Below are 21,748 nucleotides of genomic sequence, written 5' to 3'. Positions count from 1 at the left end.
TCCCGACTTAGGTTTTTTGTTTTCAATTTTCAACTTGTGTCACGGAAAAGAACTCTTTATTTAAATGACACTTTTACGGGAAAATTGTTAAAAAAAGAAATGTGAGGGTTTGAAACCTTTTGTTTTGTTTTGGAGAAAACTCGCTTTTTTCCAGAGTTTTTTTCCCCTTGACTAAGGAAAAAATTTTTCCTTTTTTTGAATTCTGTCCATGTAGCTCAAAAAGTATTTGCCCTAGAGAAATAAAAACCTTTATAGGAATGTAAAGAAAAACATTTTGGAAAAATGATATTCAGAACTTTCCCAGCTTTTTTTCTGAAATATAGGGATTTATCTTCCTACCCCAACCCGAATAATCTTCTTTTTCCCTTTGCAATTCCCCCCGCAGCATGATGTTAAAATATTTTAACATTTTTCACACTTTACATCAACTGTTTCAGCCATCTCCTGCAACATTTCACCAGCGTTTGTTTTATCCCCTTTGCGTTTATTATGTGCTGCTTCTGCTAGAAATGCAACATCGGCCACTATGGAAACAGGTCCAAGAACTGATGCTGCTATAGTTGCGGCTGTTGTCCCTACCCGAACTGCTGCAATAATTATACCGGCTACACCCTTACCAGCTCGTAAAGCTGATCCAATAGCAAGAAAACCGCGTCTGCTTATTCCGGGACATTCAGCGTCCGTAGTGCTAGAATTTGCAATCTCTGTTGTGAAATACTCATCAACCTTTTTAAGCATTGAAGCTACTCTCTGTTCCTTTGACTGAAAAACTTCTTGTTCCGCCTTGATGTCAGTAATTTTAGAGTTCTGTTTCACAGCTTCATGTGTCCTTACACCTGCTGCTGTACCCCCAGTAACAACACCAACAGCCGCTCCAGCGAAACTTACAACTAACGATGCACCAAAACTAATGGGAGTAAGTATGATTCCTAAAATGATCAAACCCCCAGATCCAATGCCGGCTGCCGAGGTTTGTATGACCCTTTTGTTTACATTTTTTCTTCTTTCATCCAGCTCTTGGCCCCCGGCTCTGCAAGAATCCACAAAAGCCGACACGCAAATACTTCTTTCACGTATTGCATTATCCAGCGCCCTCAAAGCATCAAACTTTGCAAGGAAGTCACATGATCGAACTGTAATAAAACATTTGTTGTTATATTAAGAAATCTATTTTCATCCATAATATCTTAAAAAGCAAACAAATATGATATGCAATAAAATAAATTTACATATAAGAGTTGTGCTTTTGTTGGCAATTTTTCATAATAATTGTCCGGCATTTGCTTTGCCTGCTCTGTAATTGTTATCATAAAGTTGGTGCTTCCTTTGCACATATGCGATTAAGAAAGTCCAATAGACGTAAGCTATAACAGTTATAACTGTTGATCATAGTTGTGCTAAGTAGGATATTTCACTTCTGCATTAGGTAAGGAAACAAAGAAAGCTGTTTCCCCTTTGCATAAAAAACGCCATATAGTATTTGTAACTCCTGTTCGTTTCATGTTATATTACTTTATAAAGCCCTTTTTTATCCACTCGCAGAATGTACCTAGAGTATATTACATTGATGTCTTTCATTTCATGTTTTTTACGTTCCCGCAATTCCATGATAAGTGGCGAATAATTCTCAAATGAAAGAGCAATTGGCGGAATTCAACTTAATGAAACTTTTGAGGGGTCAAATGTCATGAAATACAGAATAAAATGAAACCTCTAAAAACGCCAAAAGGGCGGGCCGGGTTGACCGAGTTTGTTCAATGTGTTAGTTGAAAATGAAGCTTTTAAATTAAGTGCCCCGGCACTTAAATAACAACTGAAATTTTAAAAAAGGGGTGAAATTTTTCCAATTTTTACAACACCTGAGATATGGTACATACAGCGGGTAATCAGGGAAATTTCAACCCTTTTAAAGGCGTTATTTTTTTTTTTGAATTTAAAACCTTGAAAACAGGTTTCCCCCGAACTCACCGAATACTTTCCCAAATTTCCCAAATGTAAAGGCTCAAGAAATTCCTCTTTCCCCGGAAATTGGGTATTTTAAAATCTGTAAGGGAAATTTTTAAAAGAAAAAATAAATTTTTTAAAAAATATTGATTTTTGTTTTGAAAACTTTAAACAAGTCTAACTGACAATTTTTATTATCAAAATTAAAACAGATTTATGAGTATTGGTTCATTAGCTCAGAATTGCAAGAACGTCACCTTCGAAAAACCACAAGCTATGTTTTGGAAATTGCAAAATCAGTGTGAAAATATTTAGGGTGCACCCTGCCCATTTCATTTTTTTGGGGTTAAATCTTACATATACCTGTTTAAATTAAATTGTTTTTTCCAGATATGCTTTTCTTTGGTTTTGTGTCTTTTCGTTTAAAAATAATGAGTGTTTTTACCACTTTTAAAGTAAAAGATGAACCTGATGAAAACATATTTGTTATTCTATGTAACTCATATAAAACATTATATAGTCGTAAATCGTCTACTCAACATTTTTCAAACAAGATGGTAAACTTTTATTATTTTAAGTGTGCCAAGACAATAATAAAGTTATATACATTGTATTATAAACTTTAAGTTTTAAATGACGTCTGAAACATGGCCAGTTATACATATAATACCTTACCAAATTTGGAGGCTATTCGTTGCCAAAAATACAGCCTTTGAAATTTGACAATGCATAGTTGGATTTTACTAAACAGATAAGTAAGAAAATATAACTGTCGATCCGAGAGTTACATACTGCACTGGTATTAGGCGTTTTGATTATCTCGATTTGATAAAAAAAGAAGCTGTTAACATGCAACTTAGAAAAATTGAAATGTATAACTTCAAATTTGCGACATGTAGAAATGTTGACGATAGAACGTACACAACATGTTTTATCATGACGTTGAGTGTGTAAGTGCATCAGTTAACACTCTCAGGTCGACAACACCACACTTTCCTTTTACATTCTAACACAATTAACGTTTGTAAACGATTTTGCAACTTCCATATATGGCATTATCATGGAAATAGACGGAGCCAATTTTTACGAGAGCAGAAAATAAAGAGAGGCAACTCTTACTGTTAACAAAAATATATCAATTAAATAAAACTGTTATATATGTCAAATACATCAACTACATTACAGTTGAATTTGAATATTCTCTGATTTTCTTAAAACGTATTCTGTAGCACAGGATATACAAGTAATGCAAAAGTGGTTAGGATATATTATATCAATGTAACAACGTTGGTAGAACGTCATTATACTGATGAGCATAATGATATGCCAAAAAGTTGGTGAATTACCATAAGGGAATGTTTCCCATATATAAGGACACAAACCACGTCTAATTGTAGACTAGTTGTTTTAGACGTCACAATGGTATATATATGAAGTATATATATTAGAAGTATACGTACTCATTTATTTTGCATTAAGCAGTCAGTACTAGAATGCGATGCTGGAACAGTTAGCATGTGCCTTCTTTCTTTGAAGGACTTAATTTGGTGGAAGAAAAAACAACAACAAAGTTTTGACCAAGTAAACAACGGATCCGGAACTATACAAAGTTTACTATTGATAATTTCGTTGTATAATCCAAATATTGTGGGTTGATCCCATTTTAATGTTGAAATAAATATTAAGTGTATCCGAGCATCTATGTGTACCTCCATTGGGGGGTATTTTGAGTCATAGAATGTGAATTAAACATATGTAAACTGGCGTAGGTTAAGGTCTTCAGTAGGTTATGGTCTTCAGCGAACTCCTTTTTATGCATTTCACTAAATCAATGCCAGTTCTAAAATCTGTATATACGAGGGGTTATCCAAAAATTCGTGGACTTTTTAAATATCTCTTGAACGTCAACGTGTATTGTAATACAATTTTATCAGCATACATTGTAGAATATTATCAACACATTTCGAAAGGAACAGTTAATTGTGTCAATAAATAATGATTTTATATTGCTTTTAAATAAGCACATACACTGCACCCGGCGCACGGTAGAAAAGCGCAGTAAGTCATCGTATATTTCTTGCTAAAAAACTAAAAAATAACGTAGAAAATCCGCTCAACATCGCATGTTTCTTCTATGATGTCATTTAAGTAATTCTTTAAAATAATGGACGTCAATTCCGTTTATTTTTGTTGATATCGCTAGAAACGCCTGACGCCTTAATTGTTAACAACGGGAAAATGACGGACACGCGGTAATAAGAAAACCGCACGATCATAAACAAACATAATTTTTTGTTGTAATTTGGAAATGACACCTACAAAAACATTTAATCAATATCAGCAGACGAATAGACAAAAGAAAATTTCACGATAATTAGTGTTAAAGTGGCACAAAAAATTTAGTGATGGACATTACTTTGAGAAGCAGTAACCGTCATTGACTGCGTAACGTTGTGACACAAGTTGTACGTTAATATTATGACGTTGACGTCACTAATTTTTGGAAGTGCACCGCTGTCGCCAACATGTGTTTATGTAAAATTAACTATTGTTGTAATGTAAGAAGCTACTCAAATGAATTTATTGAGTTTATTTGTTATTTATTCTTCTAAGCAGTAGGAATTTCAAATTAATATCTCAAATATAATTTACGCAACAGAGAAAGTCCACGAATTTTTGGATAACCCCTCGTACATGCTGTCAAAAGTTGTTACCTAGACTTGCTGTCTTTCTTATCAAAAGCAGAGAACTATTTTTATGTACAAGAACTACTACACTGAATATTTACCAAGTTTTGTTAGTGATGGCTTTCTTAGAGATAAAATAAACAAGGTATACATAAATTGATAATCACCATAATTACCTTTGGACTCATTGAAATATTACTGTTGAAAAAATATGGTTAAATAGGAAAATATATCTATACAGTATGGTAAAAATAAAAAGTTATGTACGAATGGGTACATGCAACTCTGAATTTAATTTTACTATTGTTAAAAGATTTTCCTTGTCAAGCTAAAATGCTTTTAAAATCCAAATTTGAATACGGCAAAAACTGCCAATTTCGAATTTGTCGATGGAGTAAAACGGCGATTATCTTGATGTTTATTTCGCCTTTTGATTTGTTTATATTGATGTTGAACGTTTAAAATTTACCATCATCGTGGAATAATATCTGTTTCTATGGACAAAATATATACATAAGCACAGAAATTCAGAAAGGATATTTGTGCATTTCCTATCGAGATGACCAGTTTTTAAAGACTTAAAAGCAATACTTTTAAGCAATGTAAACGTTTTTGCTTCAATTATTATAGAAATATATCACAATTCTTAGTTTTTAAATCTGTTTTATGCAATTGTATGTTAAGGTATTGCATGACAATTTTCTTCTTATTTCCGAACTTCGTATGTTAATGGAAAACTTGTTATCATTAGAGTTTATATGCGCAGTGACACAATGCTGGTTTATTGGTTTTACGAAAATTTGCAAGTCTTCAATAAAAACATAAATATATAAAACATTAACATTCACCAGCTTTACACTTCAGGACCAATTCAAAATTTCTTGCTTTGTTGCAAAACATTTTTATTAACATTTTCCTCAAATGGAAAGACAATATTTCTCATCTCCGTACTGTGCAACTAGCTGTAGTTTACCGAGATTAAATATCGTGGATTCGGGCTAAAATTAAATCATGCGTAAACACGTTTTATTTATAAAGAGCAAAGGTTAACTAAAGGGAAACTGTTCCACATGAGACAAAACGCTTTGTTTTTGTGTTGCATTGTAATAAAACATAACAGCAATTTTTTGGTTATTCTAAAAGTGTTCAGTGCACAGCTGACCATTCCTTCGCCACCATTTTACGCGTGTAAACTCCTAATTAGGCTTTATTTATGTCTCCTAAGTAGGACTCAAAAGCAAATCTTTCGTGGGTGTAATAAACTTCTTATTAGTTTTTTTTCCTATAAGTTATTCTTTTTAGCTCGACTATTCAAAATAAAAATGAGCTATTCTTCACACCGGAGCGTCGGCGGAACGCTTTAGTTCAATTTTTGCTTTCAACGTTTTATTTCATCAACCACTAAAGATATTTGCTTGTTACTTCATATACTGATGTAAAGACATATGTTCCTTGTTGTCACCAATAGAAATCAGTCCATACCTATCTAAATAGCAAAGACACTTAATTCAAAAATATCAGAAAATCCCACTATTCGATTAGTCTTTGTGCCACAACCGCGTTTTGCATTTTTTTTGCCTAAAATTGCAACAATTGTTCCCTGCGTGATAATAACTTTGGATCTTTTACATCCGAAGCTAACATGTTACTAAATGTTAACAGGCTTCCAATATAGTATTTGTCTGAAGTAAACCAAATATTATTTTTAATTCAGAATTTCCAATACGGTTTATAGCGAAAATAACAGGATTCACTGTCCTGGTATGGATTTTGACTAAATTATGGTACTTTTTCAACTTAAAAATTCATGGGGCAACATCAATCTTCAAATCTACCAAAGATATTCACATGCAAGTTTATACATGTCGTGGATATTATAATTGGTGGTCATTCTCTAGGGCCAATAACTCTAGCATGGATTTTGTCAGAATTATGACCCTTTTTGAACTTGTTGTTTTGCATGCAAAAACAATTTGCAAATGTAATGGTGGTACTTTAACATGAAACTTAATACACATCTGGGGATCATAATTGGAGGTCTTTTTCCAAGGTCCTTAATTGAAGTATGGATTTTGACAGAATAATAAATCTCTTCGTACTTAGAAGATTATTGGTAAACATTTAGCATGCAGCATCAATCACTTCTGGATCATAACCAGAGGTCAGTATTGAAGCATGAATTGTGCATGAATTTTGACAGAATTATGAATCTATTTGAATTTTGAAAATTCTTTGTTGAAGTGTTGTGTGTAAAATTATTCTTCTAAACAACAACACGTGTTAACTTAATACATGTGTGTGGGATTATAATTGAAGGTCACTATCCATAGCCAAATAGCCAAATCCTCCTGGATTTTAAGTGAATTATGGCCTTATTAAACTTTGAAAATTCTTAGCTAAAAAGTTTGTGCAACATCTTACTTTTTTCTCTGCTTTTGTATTTATGTAAATCTTCCTCTTTGTAATTCTTAAATGACCCAGGATTTTATTTGTGAATAGTCAAGCACGCTGTCCTATCGATAAAGAATTTTATTAGAAACATACATTTAGTCCCGGTAGAGTATGATAAGACATTCTTTGATACCTTATTGACGCACGCTGGACGCATGGTGATAGCAAGAACTAACTTCTGAGAACTATGTGCTTAGAGAAAGGTATTACAGGTAACAAAATATATTGATGAACATATAATTTTACCTGACAGACAATACTGAATGCAGCCTCTGACTTTTCCACGATCCGTATAAACTCTGACCTGTCTGCTCGATTTGCAGTTATTCTGTCGTATTCTTCTTTCTCAATAAGTTTCTCATTTCTAAACAATCGACTAAAAACAAGATTAAGACGGTAATTTCTTGCTTAGCTATAATATCGTGTTTATAGATAACACGGGGGAGAATCACGCCGTCCGTTACCCAAACAAACAAGATTGCGAATGCAGACGAAAAGAAAGTTTTTCCCTTTTTTCTGAAATTCGTGATGTTCTAGCGTAAAGTACATTTAATAACCTTCTTCACAATTTATCGGGCCCACAAGATTTTATTTCGTGATGTTATGTCCCGTACTTCTTCTGAAATATGCGTCACCAGATTCGAAGCGAGAGAATTTTCCACCGGTTTTAACGTGGTAACGTACGGCTTCTTCTATAAAATTCACTGTTTCTTTTACATATATGTATATTAACTGAAACCTCTGACTTTAAAAAGTTGTAATATGCCATCATCTAAGCATTCATTCCTGCCCATGCTGGGTAAAATTACCGCTGTAAATATCGAGTGAGACTAAATAAAGTTTCTTTTTAAAAGGAAAGGCTTGCCCATTGTGCCATCATCCCATCCCTTTAAAAAATGATTTTTTTTGAAAAACCTCCTAAATCAACTCTTTATGATGAAGAAATAATTTTAAAAAAAAATAAATTGACCTTATATACCAGTAAAAAACAAGGTACCTATGTTTTTACAGGTATAGAGGGTCAATTTATTATCACTATTTTTCTTAAATTATTTGTATATCATAAAGGGTTTATAAAGGATTTTTATTTCGAAAAAAAAAGGTTCATTTTTAAAGGGGTAGGTAGTGTAACCCCAAGAATGGACAAGCACCTGTGCCCATTTGTGCCACTAGTGTTATGCATGTAAATTTGGACAAAAGTAGGACCAGAAGTCCACTGATTATAACTGAACCGGAACATGCTGACGATAACAGTAACAACTTTTAATTTGTAAAAACGAATATTTTTTTGGTCAAAAACGATTTAAAATCTACTCTTCTCTATTGTATAAAACTAATAAAGAAAATAACCAATCGTAAAAATACTAACATTGGCTCTCCCACGTGGAGGAAATAAAAGTATCTATCCATCATACTGAAGGGAAACAAGTGTGCACATTTCATTTTTCACTTTTTTCGCAGAAAGAGTCATTAGTTTTTGCAGTTGCTTATTTCATTTAAATAGCTGCTTTATAGACAAGTAAAGCCGCAAGCCAAAAAGGATTGGAGCACCACACTAAATACCGTATTCCGATATATACCGGACACGGCGCTTGAATGATAAAATGCTAAAATCTTGCCTTTTTACCCAACGGAATGAACTTTAATAGGTCTAATTCATCTTTTCACACCGATTTAGGTATGATAATGAATGAAAAATGTAAAAATCAGCGAAAAAAACGACATTTGTCTATTTTGTGACCATGATTTCTGCAAGCGACTAGAGGTACTGCTCCAATCCTGTAATGAGTTAAATTCGTAAATATCAATATCGGGACATTTTCCGGAAACGTATGGCGTACGAAATATCAGTGATAACGTACGGCGCATTTTCCTGCTCGATGGATTTTCTACATATCAGTTTTTGAATAGAAAAGTTATGTTTATCGTTCAGGTCTTTCCAGACATAAGAGGATGTGTAGAACAAAATAAAGAAACTGAATATCATTTAGTGTTTGCATAATAATATCTGTCATGTGTTTTCGTATCGGATCCGATCCGAGAGCACTTGCGCATTGGGCTGTAACGAGAGCCCTTTCACAGGTGCCCGAGGGATTTTTTATCCCATGGAAACGCTGTATTTCTTCAAAATTATGTGTGTTAATTTTCATGGAAGAACAAAAGTCATACTATATCAAATTCCGTTCATAGTCGTCTTCTTTTTTTCGTTTGTAAAAATAGTCATTTGCATAAATTTGCAAATGCTTTTGAATGTTAATTAAGTTAAAATTACGTCAAAAGGTCAACCTACATTAATTTATGGATTTACATGCAGTTCAGAATAAAATCCACGTCTTGCGAAAAAGATCCTCTACATGTAAAAGTAAAAACCAATGCAAAATGTCAATTAATATATTTATTACTACTTAATTAATTTGTCATAATCGCTCCCGTCGAAGTTTCTGATTTCTGTAGAACAGCACGGATGAACACTTACATATGCTTCGTAAATACTATTTTCGTGAAAGCGTAGTAATTTTTACAACCATTCTTTCTTAAAGATAATGACGTCATATGAACGCATTTAAAGGTTTCAGACGGGTTTTCCGGTATAGATAAAACATCGAAATCCAAATCTGATTTGAAACTTTATATTTCATAGTCGGTAAAATGTTTACCACTAGAATTTAATAAGCAAATTTCAATGTCACTCTTTTATTGCTGAAACCTACATTTTTTTTAAAGAAATTGGTTGTTTTTGTGATGGCGTTTATTGAAGAAAAAAAAACTCCAGAATATGATAGACAAATTCATGAATTGCATGTAATTGTTTTGATTCCTTTCATGTAAAATTAGATAAAACAAAAAGCGCCGCAATGCGACGAAAACCAGGTTTTCAACGACCAAGTTTTGATTTGACAGCAATTAATTGGTCAAAATGCACTGAAGTTATTAAGTAGAAGCTGAAAATTATATTGTAAGCAAATGACCTTGACCTCCCAGATATCTAAGTGGCAATCCAAAGCTGCCACACAGCAAGTTTGGTGTCAAAAGGTCAAAGCAAACTCAAGTTATTCCGTGAAAACTGAATACATTAACCTTGATCACAGAAACCTGGGTAGCATTCCAAAGCTGCCTCTTGATATAACATACCCATACACCAAGTGTGGTGTCAATAGGCCAAAGCAAACTCAAGTTATTAAGCAGAAACTGAATTTCTATTTTTAGTATCAGTGACCTTGACCTGGACACTGACACCTGGGTAGCAATCCCAAGCCGCCTCCTGATATAACCTACCCATACAACAAGTTTGGTGTCAATAGGCCAAAGCAAACTCAAGTTATTGAGCAGAAACTGAATTTCTATTTTTAGTATCAGTGACCTTGACCTTGACCACTGACCTGGGTAGAAATCCCACGCTGCCTCTTGATATAAGCTACCTACGCACCACGTTAAGTGTCAATAGGCCAAAGCAAATTAAAGTTATTGAGCGGAAACCGAAAGTTGACCACCGCCGGCCCGCCCGCCTGACCGCCGATTTAGGCATTACAATAACCCGGAAAACTGTATGGCTAGGTCGTGCAAATATCTGGCGTCAAAGTGGCGCAACGTCACGCTAAATGGTAGCGTTTCAGTATTAACCGCCCGTCAAATAAATAGGAATTTTTTTATTTACTAAATTTATTGTACTTTTTCGCATAACACTATTTTTAACTCATTCATAAATTCAATATAGACCCTTTCATTTAAGCGATAACAGTCAGGGAAGAGTTACTTCCCTTACCGGATGTGACGTAAATGGGGGATAAAACTATGCAGGCCGCATAGAATGTTAGCTTATTGGAAAGTTAAATGCGTAAATACTGACCGTTCAATTATGATTATAACATGTAAAAATTTACGCATGCATACATAAATTCAATATCAAGACAATAGAAAAAAAATACAAAAACAAAGTTTGAGATTAATTCTCGCTACGGAGTGAAAAAAAGTGAATATATTTATTAGATCTAGATTTTCTCTAATTAATGCCAGGATAAAAAGCTAGTAACTAAATCAAATTTTTATATTTTAAAACACCCATACACACTGAAATTGCCTATTATAAATTTAAATGGTCATTTTCTAGTTTTCTGTGTTACTTTCTGTCATTTAGAAAATTCCGGCGTGTTTGTGACAAACATGAAAATAAGATTGCCAATGTCTTTTTATGATTGATTTTCAAGCTTTAATAGAACAATAACAGAATGCATTCTGTCAATTCTTACTGATTCTTTTTTATTATGCCGTACAAAAAAAATATTTCAAAGAATCAGTGAAGGATATAATTTTATAAATATTCCGGAAAGAACGAAAACCATGTGGCAATGACTTTTATAATGTAAGATTCGCACCAGACGATAATAAGATAATTTTGAAATTAAAAATCTATGCTTATCATTATAAGAATAAAGACCTTTTCCCCTGTAACTTATTTCATAGATAAATAGATTTAAGCGCCACTGGGCTGTAACATATTAATTAACAGGGTGCATACAAGCGGCACTTGGCTGTAATATCATAAATCACCAGGGTGCATTTTTTAGAGTTATAACATTACATCAGATTACGTCACTTTTGCTAGTTGTCAAAATATTTATGATCCGAATTTTTTTATGGATCATCCTAGGGACTTTATTGGTCATGCCTTACTGATTTACGGAATTCCATAAACGACAGCCTACTGTTTACTGTCAACTGCCTACTGTCAACTGCTTACTGTCAACTGCCTACTGTCAACTGCTTACTTTCAACTGCTTAATGCTTACAGCGACTGTTTAATGCTTACTGTTAATTGATATATGCCTACTGCCACACCTGTCTTATACCCGATTAATTGCCTGAAAGTTAATGTTGACTTTTTATGTCCTTCTTTCAATGTGTTTATATGTTACAATGAGGCCGTTTGAAACAGTATTGGTCAAGGAATTACTCAGTATCATCTATGAAGACTTTGACTGAAACCTTGGAACTTGTTACATTTATACATGTACATGTATAATTCTCGTTTTACTAAGCAGAAAAATAAGTATATATCTTTGCAGGCATCTGGAACTTTTCCAAATCATAGACCTGTGAACTTTATAGAAATGTTAAACTAACCAAATATTGCTGTAACAATTTTTTCTGTCATTAAATCTTGTTCGGTAATTTTGAGCTACCAAAAATAACTGCTTGCTTAATTATTTATACATGTATATCCCTGGTCAAGCTTAGATACATCTACCATATAACATGTGTATTATAATATTTGTTCATTAAATGATATTGACCCTACCCTATAACTATAGAGCTTAATGGAGGCCTTGTAATGTCATGAACGTCTTTGTTTTTACATTTAAATCACAATGGCCAGTTTTAAGCTCGCATTTAAAAAATAATGCTATGTTTTGTTAAAAAATAATCTAGGTAATGGTTCTCAAAACATAGATATATAGATTTTCTCGAATTACCAGTAGTTTATTCTGATAAACGTTAAACGTACTGGGAGAGTATACACACTTCATGGTCCAAATCATACATGGAACCGTTTATTTCTATCTAAAAAAGTTAATACTTGTTCTGGTGATTGTAGACCGTACATTTATACCTTAATTCTACAAAGCCTTAGATTTGACTCAAGAAAATGTTACTTTAGTAGATGTTAAAAAGCATGATGAGTAACATATCAATTTTTGTGTTATAATTGGAAAGTCGATGCATAATAAAATCATTGAAAGATCATTGAAAGAGTTACTTGGGCATTATTAATACAAAGTGTTGTTAGTATTTGTTTATCGATATGATGAACTGCGGTAAATTTGAGTCACTGTAATGCCTTCCGCATGTAATTTCTTAGTTTTTGCAGTATTGCCTGTGTTACATTCTGTTTTTTTATTTTATGATAAAGGCATTAAAACCACATGGTAGAAACAGATTAATCAATATATTGCTGTACGGCCGTCTTTTTATTTCATTGCCTTAAGAAAAGAGTGTTTAGGTTAACTTGTAAAGCTGTTTTGAAGAAATATATTCAGTTAGTTTGCCAGATATTGGAGCTTCAGATGTATTTCTTATGGAGCTAATGATATAACGTAATCTTCATCTTCCTAATACATACTTTTCGCGATCACATCCATTTAAATTTGATGGACTAAGACATTGTTTAACCCATTACCTGATATATCGCCTTTTAACGCCTTTTTTGTTGTCTCAAATGGTGAAAAAATACCTTATTTAGGCCAACACTTTTTTTAGTTTGTGAAATGCTGTTTAAAAAAGTGACGACATTTTCGGCGCGGCCCCCAACCAAAAGATACATCCGGGGGTTGCCAGAAGGAGGCGCAAATTTTTTTTTGACTTTTGAGAGGCTAAAAATGACCCCCGAATCGATCATAAGGTAACATGTAACCAACGCTGAAAATCGTTTGACTCTATCTCAATCCATTTAGAAGTTGCAGCATTTTGAAATCAATTTTGAAGGATAAAATCAACAACACAAAATAGTGATTTTTGGCAATTTTGAGATGTCCCCTCGTTGCCATGGTAACATGAAATTTAAGCCTGGGCATGTTGTTACAAAGGCAATGGTCCAGTCAACATTTGTGCCAAGTTTGATTAGTATTGAAGCAGTTTTTATAGTTTTATAGCAATTTGAACTTGTAAATGGAGACTTTTCAATGAAAACAGCCATTTTTCACAAAATGCTCATGAAGTAATTGGTTAAATGTGGACAATATTAAATATTGTTTTTTCAAATTGGTCATTTTACAACATTCAACAAACAATCTTTGTTTTATGGTTAACATACATATAACCATTTTCAATTCATTTTTTCATAATTTTGTTTTCCGGGGAGCTAAACATAAACAAAATTACAAGAAAATTATGATATTTTATTTTTAAAAAACTTTTTTATTTACAATTAAAACGAAAACAAAATACACTTATTGATTATAACACCACATAAAAAGTATGTTTAGTCTCAATAATGAGACCAGTAAGCTAATATTTTCTTGTATACACCGTTATTTAAAATAAAAATTATGACACGCCTGTAAAAAATCAAAATCTATATAAAATATTTGTAAAGTTTCGGGGAAAGCAATTAATATAAAAGCAGAATTATAATTAAAAGTTCTGTTATGAATTATATACATGTAGTTGTTATGAAATTATATTAATGTAAATATACTCTGCAATGTAAAGTGATATACACGTTGTAAGAAAGGTAACTTAAAAATGCTTCATATTATATCATAGAAGCTCCACACTATCACGATGTCTTAAAACTGTTTACCATTGTTTTGTAAATTGAACTTGTCAAACCTCTAGAACCCTGATAGAAATAGTAATGACTTTCATTGGATGATTCTAGCAAATAGGAAGGCAGATTTGCTCATTGGTTTTACTTGCGGTAATTGCAAAAAGAAATAGAAAAAATAACCAACCTAAAAGTTTACTTTTAAGTGTGTTTGTTAACAAGATAATTATAAAAATTATATAAAAGATGGATTTTAAACAAACACGTCAAAAGAAAATTGTAACATTAACATGACCATTTTGTCTATCCGAAATTTTTAAGTAAATTTAAAAAGTTAAGAATCTATTTATTTCTCATAGTTTTTCAATAGCACACTTGAATTTAAACAAGAGAATAACGATGGCTTTTCATAAAAGTAGAATAAGCTGGTCCAAACTGTAAGTTATCACTTCATGTTTGCACTCTTTATGTCTTTGAAAAATTGAAGGTTTTTAAAACATTTTGAATACAGCCAAGTTTGTCTTTGTTTATGCTTTCAAAAGGAAGCCGAGTTAAACTCGCCTTTAAGATCCAATACATTTATGTAGTCTTTTCCTCTTCCGCTGTAATTTCAATATTTTCATACAGGTGTATTGGTTCTGTTACTTGTCTGTGAAGTCAATGAAAGTATAGGCTGTTCCTCCATTGAAATGTTTCTGTCAGATTTATCATCCTCTGTACTAGAATAAAATTGATACTACAATTGTATTATTAACCTTCAAAGCACATATCTTTGCAACATAAACTATCAAGAGTGCAATCAACTTAACAAAAATGCATTACATAACATCTTATTTGGAATTACACATTTATAAGCTATAACTAACAGCCAATGAAAACTGAACCTAAATGATCTCGTAAATGAACTTACACATTTTTGATTATGAGAGAATGTTTAGCCTAAATTTCACCAGTGATTTCACCAGTATATTACAGATATTCTTCTAGAAATGTATTACATTGTCAAATGAAAGTTTAATAAACTATGAAATTCTAAATAAAATAAGGAAGTGTTGACATAATGGTCCAGATCTCCGCCTCTCAACCGAGGAATAGTGGTGGGCTCAAGCCCATCCATGTTGATTGTTGAACACAGATTCTTTGTGAATAAGTTATTATTAAGTTGATTTACCCTAAAATGAGTCCTATATTTGACAATTTATCAATCACCTGTGCAAGAGGCACGTGGAACCATTTCATAACATAATCAATGTAGTGTGCAATGGTGGGACATACACAAGTCATTGCAATGAATTCGAAATTACAAATTATTAGGCTTAATTATAAAATAATCCTTTTTAATTTACTTACCATTGTTTTCCCAGCAGCTTTTTTTAACAAAATGGCGGATGCACATGTGTGTACATTCGGAATACTTCTATTTGATCCATACATAGACATAGACTGTCAATAAGCAGTTAGCAGGAGACAGTGAGCAGCAGGCTGTCCAGTTAGAAGTAGGCAGTGAGTTTTAGGCTGTCGTTTATGGAATTCCGTACTGATTTGATACTCGATCGGTGATTTTTTAAAATATTTGATAAGCAGAGTATGAATTACTTTACCAGCTTAAATATATTGGTGTGATGTACGATTTTTGAGAGTGCATTTTTTGCCGACACAAATACATGTAGTATACATTCATGTACATTCAAAAGAATTTTACTTTTTATGCCTTTACATTTTTTTTTGAAGTTACATATATTTATATTGTTGCTTTTCTTTGTCTTAGTTTTTTATGCTTAAATCAAAATGATTTTTAATAAACCAGTATCTTGCAATTAATTATTACGCCGCCGTTTTTTCGAAACAACAGAATCCTTACATTTTTGAAACTCGAAATATCTTTTGGGTATTGTATATTAGCAGAGACATATGATACATTATCTATATCTGGTATTAGCAAGTAAGTACGATTTAACTGCCTGGTAAAATTTTCATTATTAAGAATCTAACGAAAATGGTAATCATGATCACCCAGCAATATGGTCTACTATTAAACTTATAATAGTAAACATTTTTATTCATTTCACCATCCTTTTTATGAAATATCTTATTCAATTACACAAAATTTTGGCAATTTCAATCTGCCAATCTTACAAGAGAAAGGATTAAGATATTTATAGCCCTCTATTAGTGTACTTAATCGTATCGGCATTGTCCACCGTATCCCCCAATGACGTCATCCAAGGGCGACAACTTGAATACGGTCTTAAATGAAAGGGTCTATAGAACCTACTCATTCATTATTCTCTGTTATGTTTCTTTTCTTTCAATGAACGACCAGATTGAATAAATACAGGCTCATCTGGATGTAAGCTGGTCGCAATCACCTTCCGTTATGTTTGACGCGGTTCAAATATTAAGATTTCCTATATATATTATTGTAAACATATTACACTAGAAAATTAAAAAAATTGAAATTCTTACTAATAGTGAACATGCATTCAAAAGTTAAAATTTTCAGTCTTTTTTATTGAAAAACAATTACAGCTTACTCATTATGCTCTGTTTCTAGTTTCTTGTATTTAAACAAATTATGCTGTTGAATTCTTTAACTAATTTGCTCATACTTTGCAGTAAGAATTTGCCAACACAGTTCAAATGAAGCTCTCTGAAGTACTTAGTATAATTATTTTCCTGGAACAAGAATACACCATGGTTCTGTTTGCAGTTAGAAGTGATGTTCTTTTCTTTTATTACAGTCTGTAGCATTTATGGAAAACAATATCATTTAATTAATAATAATTGACAATACTCTTGTTTGTTTTTCAGCAGCATTTGTAAAGTTAATTAAGTCTGAATATCACACCATCCATTGCTTTTGATTTTCTTGTGACCAGGAACTGGCATTTTTTTTTTATCTTTTATTTAAAACATTAAGAACATTTGCACAAAGACCATTTGCATATAATACTTGTACAGTTAGTGCATTTAACATATCAAATACATGTATGATATTATATAAGAATTACAGTTTAGAAAAACGTATACATAGCTGCAGGGGGTTATTTGAAAGACCCTGATAGCTGTAATAAACTATTACAACATAATTTTACTCATCTTTTAACATGTCTTACAATATTAAAAGTTTGTTGTAAAGTGTTTAATTAAATGAGAATTATATTTCTTATTATATTATTATAGTTTCATATTGTTAAGTTCGTGTAGAAAGATTCCATCAATGTTTATAGTATCGGCGCGTTGGTTACCCATCATATAAGCTTTGTATATACTTAAACCAATAATTGTAAAGATCAAATTAATTTGCCAAAGATTTGATTCCTGCGTATTTTGGAAACTATAACCTAGTACAATATTTTTGAGATTGAAAATATGTTTACAGATTCCTAGCGACTTAAAAGTTTCAATAATTCTTTTTCAGAAAGCATCTAGTGATTGAAAATGAATAAAGAAATGTTCTGTGCTATCAGAACAATTGCATAAAAACGCATTTCGGACAATTTTTAATTTCCATATGTACAAGTTATCCATTGTCGGTATTATGTTATGAATGAGTTTATAACGGAACTGTATATATCTATTGTCAATGCTTGATTTTATATTCAGATATATTTTATTCTACGGAATGTAATGTTCAAATAAAATTTCCCATAGGCGATGAATGTATGGTTTTTCCGCTTTATTGTTTCTAAGTATGATATAAATCTCTTTTTCGATTCTTTTAAAAGTAAAGGAGATAAGTCAGTTTTAACCCTAGTTTTGATTGATTCGTCAGATTTTGAGATGAATTTCCAGAGTTGCGGTATAACTTTACGTAGCCTATAAATTTCGGATACCCAATTTGATTTATTTCTGAGTTTTGAAAGTATAAGATGTTAACTGATATCGCCATTTGCATCGATAATATCATTTACAAAAATTATGTCAGATTTATCCAAATATGAAAATATAAAGATTTTTTATTTCTACAACGTGTGTCATTTTGTGCCAAAAAAGACGTCTAAAGCTGTTACTTTTTCGCTCCATTTTATGTTAGTAAATTCTAAATTATCAAAGCTGTTTCCTAATCTAACACCTTCTTTCATGTGCAAATTTTGTTGTAGACCAGAATGTTTACAAAAAAATCCAACAGTTGATCATGCTTTTTGTATGTCTTCTTTGCTTTTTTAAGAACATTGCAGTATCGTCGGCTAGTTGTGTCATTTTAAGAATAAAAGTTTCATTGTTAATTTTTATTGAGATTCCGTTAATGTCATTATTTTCTCGAATTGAATTAGCTAGGACCTCGGCGAATTGAATTAGCTAGGACCTCGGCAACGATGATAAAAAGCACCGAAAAAATTCCGCATCCCTTACTGAGACCACGTGATAGAGAGAAGTTTTTTTTATATCAAACCATTGTTTAATATACATGACGAGATATCTTTGTTAAGATCCAGAGAATAAACATTGGTTTAAAGTGAAACTTTTCAATGGTTTTAACTAGAAAGTCAAACTCGATCGTATCGAAAGCCTTTCTAAAATCTAAAAACAAAAGTTTTCCATCAATGTTATGTTTTCCGCAAAAGTCAATAACGTCTGATATTTGTCGTATGTTATTACCAATAAAACAATTCTTTATGTAACCTTGTTGATCGCTGTCTATAATTTTCGGAAGTATTTTTTGTAACCTTATCGCGAGTACTCGAGTTAAAATTTTGTAGTCGTTATTAAGCAACGATATTTGACGCCAGTTTTCAATATTGTCTGGGTCTCCTTTTTGTACAATAGTGAAATAACACCGATTTTCTGAGAAGCTGAAAGTTCGTTTCTTTGTGTATTTCGTTATAACAATTTACTAATAAAAATTTTATGTGATGCCAGAATTTACGTAAGTCCGTCATTACCTGGACTTTTGTTGGTTTTCATACTAAGATGTGCGCTTTCGCATTCATTTATATTTATTAAACATTCTAAGTCTTCCGAGTCTTTGTCTTTTAGCGTTTTCTTAAAAACAATGTTATCGAAAAAATCCCCTTAATTCTCGCTGTCTTCATTTTTTTTTGTATATAAAGTTTGGTAAAATTTTACCTCTTCGTTCATTACATCTTCAAAGTTGGTTATTTGTTTTCCGTCAATTTTTAACGAGTTGAGAGCTTTTTTCGTTTGTTTCGATTTTTTTAACGAATGTAAATAATTCGTATTTTTCTCACCTTCATCGATGAGCTGTACACGTGAGCGTATTTTTGCACCGTTTGCTTTATTTATATATATCGTCTCGATTTCGATTTTTAAATCTTTTATTTGTTTGAGAATTATGCGTATGAAATTCTTCGTATAGCTGCGAAAGTCTTTCTTCTAACTCGTTAATCGGTTTCTATTATGTTTAGCTTTCAGTTTTGAGAAATAAATACTTTTTTCTTTAATACTGTTTTTTTAATATTTCCCACATTGTCCTATGATCAATGTCATGAGATTTGAATTCATTTTGAACAGAACTTATGGTATTTATGATATGATTTTTATATTCATTATCTTCTAAATGAGAATTATTCAACTTCCAATAACCTGGACCACGGTGACTAGAAATATTTACTTTTAGACTAATACCTAAGTGGTCAGTGTACATTATTTGTGCAGGTCTTATGTCGTAGCTGACGATTAAACATGTTAAAGGTGACATACTTCTTTCAATAAGCCAAACATCAATGCGACTTTTTTCCGCGCATTTAGTCCGTTTCCAAGTAAATTGTATTATATTTATATTTTTAAGCTTCCATATATCGCATAGACTATGTGAATGTATTAGATTTTTAAGCTTTTCTGATGTTTTAGTGCGCGAGTTGGAATGAGTATACCTGTCTGTTTCGTTGAGTTCATCATTGAAGTCACCTCCCATTATTTTTAAGCCTAATGATTCTTCTTCAATCTTATTGTTAATAAGTTCGAAAAAGTTATTTCTACAACGTGTGTCATTTGGTGCGTATATGTTAACAAAAGTGAAACTGTTCCCGAAAAGTCAATATTTAAAAGCACAAATCTCCCAGAACTTATAAAGTGCAACATTTTGAGTGAGTCGTAGGTCCAAATGCATTGTAAAAGTGATAATCTTTAAAATCTGTTTTAACATCTTCCAAAATATCATTTGTAAAGTGAGTTTCTTGGAGAAATGAGATATCTAATTTTTGTTGATTTACCCATTCTAAAAACCGTACACGTTTGGGCTTCGCACGTAATCCCTGTACATTTAGGGAACCAATATAAAGTTTATAAACAGACATATTGAGAAATGGATTGACTTATTAAATTAAAACACGTAAAATATATCTCATAACTTGACATGTACAATGTGTAAGCTTTTGATAAACGCATAATTCTTGAAGTCTTGACGAAATCGCGAAACAAAAGGTTTTGAAAATGCAATATCAAAATGTAGCTTTCTTGTAATGCCCCATATGTTATGTTATATCGGATTTGGAAGCAATTAGATTGGAGCATAGAACGAAAGTAGAAAGATATTTATACCCAAAGGGGCAGCATTGTTCAATTATCTTTTCTGAACTGACAAACATTTTCTTCAGATATCTATCATTTCCTACATACAAATAATTCATTATCAGCTGATTGGACAAATAGAAAATGCGCCGTACGTTATCATTGATATTTTTTCGCGCCATACGTCATCATTTTCAGAAAATGCCCGATATTAATATTAACAGACGTAAATCTAGAAAGAATGGGCATGGATGCTTAGATGACGACATATTACAACTTTTTTAAGTCAGTGGTTTCAGTTAATATACATGTATGTAAAAGAAACCGTGAATTTTAGAGAAGAAGCCGTACGTTATCACGATCAAACCGGTGGACAATTCTCTCGCTTTGATTCTTGTGACGCGCATTTCAAAAGAAGTACGGGACGAAACATCATGAAATAAAATCATGTGTGCCCGAAAAAATGTGGAGAAGGTTACTATATATACCTTTACACAAGAACATTGCGAATTTCAGAGAGGAAAAGGAAAAAAATACTTTTCGGCTGCATCCGCCATCTTGTTTGTTTGGGTAACGAACGGCGTGATTCTCCCCCTTAAGATAAGCAAAACTACAATAACATTTTGAGTACCATTTTATTACTTGATAATAATAATTTTTGTCGTTCGTTCCCTTTATAACTTAACGTAAGTGAAATATTTATGAAGAACTTACCAGCATTCCAAAACTACCTCATGTTTTAGCTCTGTATACAGGTTATGTTTGTCAACCGCTGGCAAGTTTTCTAACACATTTAACATTCTGGTGTTTGTCTCTGGCGTTTCTAAAATAAAAATATTTCTACATAAGCAGATTTGCTGTTTTAAGTGTCTTTAAAAACTATGATACTAATGATTATTCACCTATTGTATTTACGAATGTATTCACAAAT

General features: G+C 32.2%; 2 protein-coding genes across 4 annotated transcripts in view; both read right to left on the bottom strand.

Annotated features, from left to right (window-relative positions):
• Positions 1-402: 402 nt before the first annotated feature.
• Positions 403-1,608, bottom strand: LOC132714633 (uncharacterized). The gene is made up of 2 exons (XM_060697536.1): positions 1,593-1,608; positions 403-1,133 (listed from the first exon to the last, which is right to left on the bottom strand). Exons 1-2 carry the CDS (start codon positions 1,606-1,608, stop codon positions 403-405), a joined length of 747 nt encoding a protein of 248 aa, XP_060553519.1.
• Positions 1,609-7,127: 5,519 nt separating this feature from the next.
• LOC132714615 (uncharacterized) overlaps positions 7,128-21,748 on the bottom strand; it is a 42,838-nt gene continuing 28,217 nt past the window's right edge. For all 3 annotated transcript variants that reach the window (XM_060697510.1, XM_060697516.1, XM_060697523.1), the window contains 2 exons: positions 21,532-21,640; positions 7,128-7,458 (listed from right to left, as the gene is read on the bottom strand). In XM_060697510.1, coding sequence (XP_060553493.1) covers positions 7,254-7,458; positions 21,532-21,640 — 314 coding nt within the window. In that variant the 3' untranslated portion in view covers positions 7,128-7,253. The remainder of the gene's footprint in view (positions 7,459-21,531; positions 21,641-21,748) is intronic.

The sequence above is a fragment of the Ruditapes philippinarum genome, unplaced genomic scaffold (genome assembly GCF_026571515.1).
Source record: "Ruditapes philippinarum isolate M1 unplaced genomic scaffold, ASM2657151v2 ctg3362_1_1_1_1, whole genome shotgun sequence".
NCBI lineage: Eukaryota > Metazoa > Mollusca > Bivalvia > Venerida > Veneridae > Ruditapes > Ruditapes philippinarum.
Note: the sequence above shows the minus strand (reverse complement) of the source record. Positions and strands in the feature narration are given on the sequence as shown.